Source organism: Bison bison, unplaced genomic scaffold, assembly GCF_000754665.1.
Source record: "Bison bison bison isolate TAMUID 2011002044 unplaced genomic scaffold, Bison_UMD1.0 scf7180017864316, whole genome shotgun sequence".
Lineage (NCBI taxonomy): Eukaryota > Metazoa > Chordata > Mammalia > Artiodactyla > Bovidae > Bison > Bison bison.
In genome coordinates this window covers 1954737-1961831 of record NW_011494888.1, presented here as the reverse complement: position 1 = coordinate 1961831, position 7095 = coordinate 1954737, and the positions used below count along the sequence as shown (strand labels likewise).

The 7095-nt window shown below is 41.7% G+C and overlaps 1 protein-coding gene across 1 annotated transcript in view; it reads right to left on the bottom strand.

The window, feature by feature from the left end:
- The window catches only part of LOC104997843 (kynurenine/alpha-aminoadipate aminotransferase, mitochondrial-like), a 37257-nt gene extending 33455 nt beyond the window's left edge, over positions 1-3802 (bottom strand). Inside the window, exons 1-3 of the mRNA XM_010852774.1 lie at positions 3736-3802; positions 2985-3153; positions 1849-1981 (exon numbers count right to left, since the gene is read on the bottom strand). Of these exons, the coding sequence (XP_010851076.1) occupies positions 1849-1981; positions 2985-3153; positions 3736-3802 (369 nt within the window). The remainder of the gene's footprint in view (positions 1-1848; positions 1982-2984; positions 3154-3735) is intronic.
- Positions 3803-7095: the final 3293 nt, after the last annotated feature.

The following is a 7095-nucleotide window of genomic DNA, read 5'->3' as shown; positions in this document are numbered from 1 at the left end:
GTCTTGCGGGGCTCCTGTGGACCATGGACACTGCAGGGTGGGCAGGGCAAGGACGGGGGAGTTTCCAGAAAGGACGGTTTCAGCAAGGGCTCAGGAGATGTGGAGGTCAAGGGAGACCAGGCCTGCAAATCAGAGCAGATCTTGAGGACCCTGTGATGCCTCAGGACATCAGCAGAGCCAGACAGAGATTTTCCCTGCCTGAATCAGAGGGGTCCGTTCCAACGAATCTTACACAAGGCACAGAACCATCCTTGCCTACCCTGTGATGTATCATCAGCCCCAGGTCAAGCCTCTCCTCGGTGTCATTGAACAACCTAGAGCTCTTGACAAGCATCACGGCCAGTATCCATTGAGACAGAAGATCTGACTTTTCTTTCCTGATTTGGCCTAGGATATTCCATTTACTATTCCTCATGAGCTTTAGGCATTTTATGACAAACACAGGCCTCCTCTGACAAGTTAGTTGATTTACATTTTACACGACCTCCTAGGACCAAGCAAATCCATGTATAATTTATGGATCAGATGAAAACCTCATGACCAACATTTCCTGTGTTGGTAAGGGGACATGACAAAGTCCAATATCCTAAATGAGGAGTGAGTGCTGTTTATTATCTGAGACTTGTGCACCTAAAATAATATTTATTCTGGAGGGCAAAATGGAAGAAATGTGAAACCATATTCCCAGAAGGCCTCTGTAAGCGCATGGCTGTGACCAGTGAGTAACTGATGCTTTTGGCCACGTGTGCTATCTTCCTCTTCGATAGGACTAATGTTGAGATGGATAAAGAAGAAACTTTCCAGAGCATCTTTTGTAGGGGAAGAAAAGGCTCATGGTGTACCTTTCTAGGAAAAGTATTTCACTGAAAAGAACTTTTTTCCTACTGGTCTGGGGCATCACAAATATTTCTCTTCAAAAACAAAACAAAACAAAAACAAAACACCTCAAACAGCAGCTTATCCTTGTCTTTGTCCTAATTAAGTCATAAAACAGGGAGGAAGTTTTAAAGTGTTATTGCTTCAATACATTATTCTGGAATAATAATTGAATTAAAATTCATTAAAAGTAACCAGATTATAGGTTTCCTCTTATACATAAGAGGAACAAGAAAACTACTCTGGCTTAATATAAACAAGAGTCATACTTTAAGCTAGATGTGCAGACGAATACAGAATCTCCTTATCCAGGACTACTTATTCAAGAAAAAGAAAAGAAAAAGATATATGAAACTGAGAACTATATATGCAGTCTCTTTATCAGGGGAACCCCCAGTGGTGGTTACCTCGGTGGACTTCCTGGAATCCAGGAGAGAGGCAGAGAGAGAGACAGACAAACAGAGAGAGACAGAGAGAGAGAGACAGAGAGAGAGAGAGAGAGAGAAGACGCTAACGCAGAGGAGAGGTCAGCCACAGACCAGACGTACCCTTAGATCTGGAGAAGCACAGCCAAGAGGGAGAGGGGGCACAAGAGGCAGCTGGTACAGATGATGGCAGCAGCAGACACACAAAGGGATGAGGCCTCAGCTCAGGAGGGTCAGGACACACCCTCGAGGAATTAAAAAGTCGTACAGACATAACCACGGCCTAACTCAACGTGGCCTGAATCTCTGAGCCACATGAAACTGATCCGTGCTCACTAAGCTGCAGGGAATCTTATCCGAAGGACTCAGAGCTCTGGGCTCTCTGTTTAAGAGAAATCAGGCTGGTGCATGTCTTCAAGTTCTACTTATGATTCAGGTGAAGACCTGGTGTCCCACAAAACATGCTGCTCTGTGGTTAAGGGAGAGATGGCTGTATAGGTGCACATGTTAGATTCTTGCCATGGGTGCCCTTCCCCTCCAGTCTTACCTTACAGAGACCTTCTTGGCTGCCACATGTGACACATATGTCCATCTGTCCTTGGCTGGGTGCATAATGGATGGTGGGCGGATTATGCAATTTTACTTGTAACTGTTTTAGCCAGGATAACAGCTCTGGGAGTCTAAAGCATAAATGCATTTAAAAATTGACAGTGAAAATCAGAATGGTAGTAGACAGCAACTAAATGGTGACTTCATACCAGGCACTTTTACACATTTGAGTTAAAAATCTTCAAATGCTTTTTGACGATATTAATATCTTTACTTAAAAGACAAGGTAACACACTTAGAGATTAAGAAATCCACATAAAGTTAATTGGTTGGTGTAAAAGAGCTGAGATTTGAATCTACAGCTTTCTTAGTCCAAAGCCTGTACTTTTTCTTTTATATTAAGCACTTCCTGTATAATTTATTTTTCTTTTCTTTTTGTTTTGTTTTCCTTAGGGAGATTTTCTTAGGATACTCAGAAGCCCAGGTTAAGTTCTTTGCATCATGAAAAAAAAAAACAAAAAACAAAAGGTAGGTGTACATTGTATACAATTCAATTCTTATTCACCCAACATGCATTGTTCTTTAATCACAGAGGAAACAGGCTTTAATAAGGTATAATTGATACTCATAGGTTACCCTTCATCACTGGAAGTAGATCGGCTAAGTAAAGCCTTTGAATGTTCGTTCCATTTGCCTCTATGAATCTAAATACATCTGAACTTCAGGCAACATATTTGCACAGCTGCCTGTTTACAATGGGAATATAATTAGTGAAAAATTCCCCCAGGAAATAAAATGGCTGCTTCCTGGATCATCTTTTTCCTCTTTTCTCCTACGCTGCTTCTTCAGTTAGCTTATCTTCTTTTTTTATCCCGTTTCACTTTTTTTCCCCCAGTCTCAGCTCAAATGATAATCTCCTTCAAAAGCATTCTCTCCTTCTCCTAGTTATGTATGGTTTAGAAGCAATCAGTAGTGGTGTTAAGCTGTCAGTGTCCTTGCTGCTTTTAACTCTTCCTCAAACCTTCCTACCTACTGACTATCCAATTAAAAAGACACAAGTAACATTGTCAGCTGGCTGTAGAACATTGCTTATGAAAATGAATCGAGTAAGTTAAATTATCTACTGAACAGGACCCAGCACTCTGAGAATACTGCAGTGCTTTCTTCATCAACTCTTCGTCAAACTGGATAGCTTTCCCGTTTTCTATGGTGATAACTGCAGTCTTGAAAGGGAACATATTGGGGTTTGGTACTCCAGTCGCCAAGGAGATGACAGATTTCGGGGCCTTGTCCAATTTCTCATCTTAAACAACGTGGAAGAGAAGAAGAAACACTTTCAGTGAAGACTTTCATAAACAGAGATGGTCAGTATGTTGCTTTAAAGTCAATAAAACTTTACAGTGTAATAATGTCTAGTGATAGAATGCTAGTCTGAAAGAAACATAGAAGATGAATTTTTCTGGGCTGACCTCACTGGTGGAGGAAATAAGGAATCAACAGGTGAAGCTAAGAAGGCCGGCTGATCAGGCAGTAAGCCAGGGGCCACAGAAACAGAAAACCCTCCTCCACTCGGCCCCTCCCGGCTCGCCAGGCTCCCTGTGCCGCTTTTCTGTCCTGTGTACCCACCTTCCCTGCTCTGCACATGTCTGCAGGCTGTGCTGAACCCCACCTCCTGTGCCCAGAAGAGCCTCCTGGACCCTAACCAGGACATGCCCACTGCGGCCTGGTCTCTCTCTGTTGCTGATTTACTGCCCTCCTGCCTATTTCAGCCTGACTTCTGTGTCAAGTCTCCACAGAGCCAGGTTCACCCAGCCTGGAGCTGCTTTGTGGGACCCTCCTCCCCTCCACTTTCGGTCTGGAGGAGAGGGGCGCAGCTTGGACTCACACATGACTCTGATGGAATAAGGTTTTCTGGCCGCACTCTTGGCTGTGATGAACCGTGTGTAATTCATTCTGGATTCCAAGTACCAAGCCCGTCCTTTGGTGGTTGAAGACTAGGAAAACAAAACAAGGATCCACATCAGTCCTGCCACCTAATTCTTGCCCAGGAAAGACTTCTTCTGCTGCTGGTCAGTCCCACTCACATGGTCAGGCTTCATGTCCCCTCCTGCCCATCAGAGCAGCTACTGGAATGCAGGGGACCTGAGGTTGTGCTTGGAAAATCAAGGCAAAGAATGGCCAGTGTGGTGGGAAAGGGTAGGTGAGGGCTAATCTAGGGACAGCTCACCTGAGGATCAGAAGCTGAAAACTGAAGAGATGATTGATTGCTAGAAAATCAAAGAGACCAGACTTTGAAATTGTCAGGAGCAACCGCAGGAGGAATGAGTGATCAAGGTTCGCAGCTCAGGCTGCCTTTTAAAGGCTTGGCTTAGGACTCTTGGGTACAGAATGAATTATAAGGCCAGGTGTTCTGGGCTCCGTCATTCTCTAAACATTTGTTGAGTGCTTCCTCTGTGCTGGAAGCTGTATGTTGTTTAAAGTGAGATAGAGACAAAGGACAGGTCTGGAGGCTGGCAGTACAGGATGAAGACATCGGCAGGCATGGTTCTCTCTGAGACCTGTGACCCAGAATCTGTTCCAGGCCTCTCCCCTAGATGCTGGTGGTGTGTGGTAATTTTCAACGTTCCTTGGCTTGTGGCTGCATCACCGTGATGTCGGCCTTGGTCTTCACATGGCGTCTCCCTGTTGTGTGCACGCCCCTGTTGTCAAACTTCTTATAAGGACACCAGTCTCATTAGACCAGGGCTCACCTTCATCACCTCGTGTTAACTTGGTTACCTCCATAGAGACTCTGTTCAAAGAAGGTCACACTCCTAAGTACTAGGGGATAAGACTCCAAAATGTCTTTTGTTTTTAAATTTGAAAGTAGTTAATTTACGGTGTTGTGTAGTTTCAGGTGTATAACAAAGTGACTCAGTTAAACATATATATTCTTTTTCAGATTGTTTTTCATTATATGTTGTTTTTTAAATATTATTTTATTTATTTTAAATTTATTTATTTTAACTGGAGGCTAATTGCTTTACAATATTGTCCTGGTTTTGCCATACATTGACATGAATCAGCCATGGGTGTACATGTGTTCCCCATCCTCAACCCCCTCCTACCTCCCTCCCCATCCGATCTCTCAGCATCATCCCAGTGCACCAGCCCTGAGTGCCCTGTCTCATGCATCGAACCTGGACTGGCGATCTGTTTCACATATGATAATATACATGTTTCAATGCTATTCTCTCAAATCATCCCACCCTCGCCTTCTCCCACAGAGTCCAAAAGACTGTTCTATACATCTGTGTGTCTTTTGCTGTCTCGCATATAGGGTTATCATTACCATCTTTCTAAATTCCATATATATGTATTAATATACTGTATTGGTGTTTTTCGTTCTGACTTACTTCACTCTGTATAATAGGCTCCAGTTCCATCCACCTCATTAGTACTGATTCAAATGTATTGTTTTTAATGGCTAAGTAATATTCCATTGTGTATATGTATCACAGCTTTCATTATATGTTATTAAAAAATTTTGAGTTTAGATCCCTGTGCTATACAGTTGGAACTTTATCTATCTTATATATAATAGTGTGTATATTTTAATCCAAACTCCTAATTTATCCCCGTGCTATCTGCTTTAGTAACCATAAGTTTCTTTACTATGTCTGTGAATCTACTTCTGTTTTGTAAATAAATTTATCTGTATAATTTTTTAAGACTCCACATATAAGCAGTATTAAATGATATTTGTCTTTTGCTGTCTCACTTATTTCACTTAGTATGATAATCCTCTGTCCAACCATGTTACTGCAAGTGGAATTTTTTCATTCTTCTTTATTGCTGAGTAGTATTCCACTGAATGTGTGTGTATACACACACACACACACACGTTCTTCATCCATTCATCTGTCAATGCACATTTATGTTGCTTCAGTGTTTTGGTCATTGTAAACTTTGCTGCTGTGAGTATTAGGGTACACATATCTTTTAAGATTAGTTTTTCAATGGATATATATCCAGGAGTGGATTTTGTAGATCATCTGGTGGGTCTATTTTTAGTTTCTTAAGAAATTCCCATATTGTTCATCACCAATTTACATTCCTAACATCAGTGTAGAAGGGTTCCCTTTTCTCTAAATACTCTCAAGCATTTATTATTTGTAGCCTTTTTTTTTATGGTGGCCATTCCGACTGCTGTGAGGTGATAACTCATTGTAGTTTTGGTTTGCCTTTATCTAATAATCAGCGTTGTTGAGCATATTTTCATATGCCTTTGAATTGACTTTTGTGTATGGTGTTAGAGAGCACTCTATTGTCATTCTTTTAAATGTAGCTGTCCAGGCTTGCCGCATCACTTACGGAAGAGACTGTTCTCTGTTGTATTCTCTCGCCTCCTTTGCCATAGACCAGGTGACCACAAGTTTGTGCGCCTGTTTCTGAGCTTTCTATCCTGTTCCGTGGATCTCTGTCTTTTTTCTGCCAGTTCCGTACCTTTCTTTGATGACTATAGCTTTGCAGTATAATGTCAGGGAGGCTGAGTCCTCCAGCTCAGTTCTTTCCTGTGATTCTTTTGTCTATTCAGAGTCTTTTGTGTTTGCACATAAATTTAAATTTTTTAAATCTAGTTCTGTGACTATGCCATTGGTATTTTGATAGCGAGTGCCTTGAATCTGTAGATTATCCTGGGTGGTATGATCATTTTAACAACATTAATGCTTCCAATTCAAGAATCTGGTATATCTTTCTGTTTGTCACGTCTTTAGTTTCCTTCATCAGTGTCTATAGTTTTTTGGAATAGAGCTCTTTTGCTTCTTTAGCAGGTTTATTCCTCAGTATCTTATTCTTTCTGATGATAGTGGTAAATGAGATTGTTTCCTTAATTGCTCTTTCCAGTGTTTTGCTATCAGTGTATAGTAATGCAACAGATTTTTGCATATTAATTTTGTATACATCAACCCTGCCAAATTCATGGATGAGCTCTAGGAGTTTTCTGGTAACATCTTTAGGATTTTCTATGTATAGTATCATGTGTGTGTGCATCCATGCTAAATCACTTCAGTTGTGTCCAACTCTCTGTGACCCTGTGGAGTGCAGCCCACCAGGCTTTTCTGTCCATGGAATTCTCCAGGCAAGACTACTGGAGGAGGTTGCTGTGCTCTCCGCCAGGGGATCTTCCTGACTCATGTATTGAAGATGTGTCTCTTAAGTCTCCTGCATTGACAGGCATGTTCTTTACCACTAGCGCCATCTG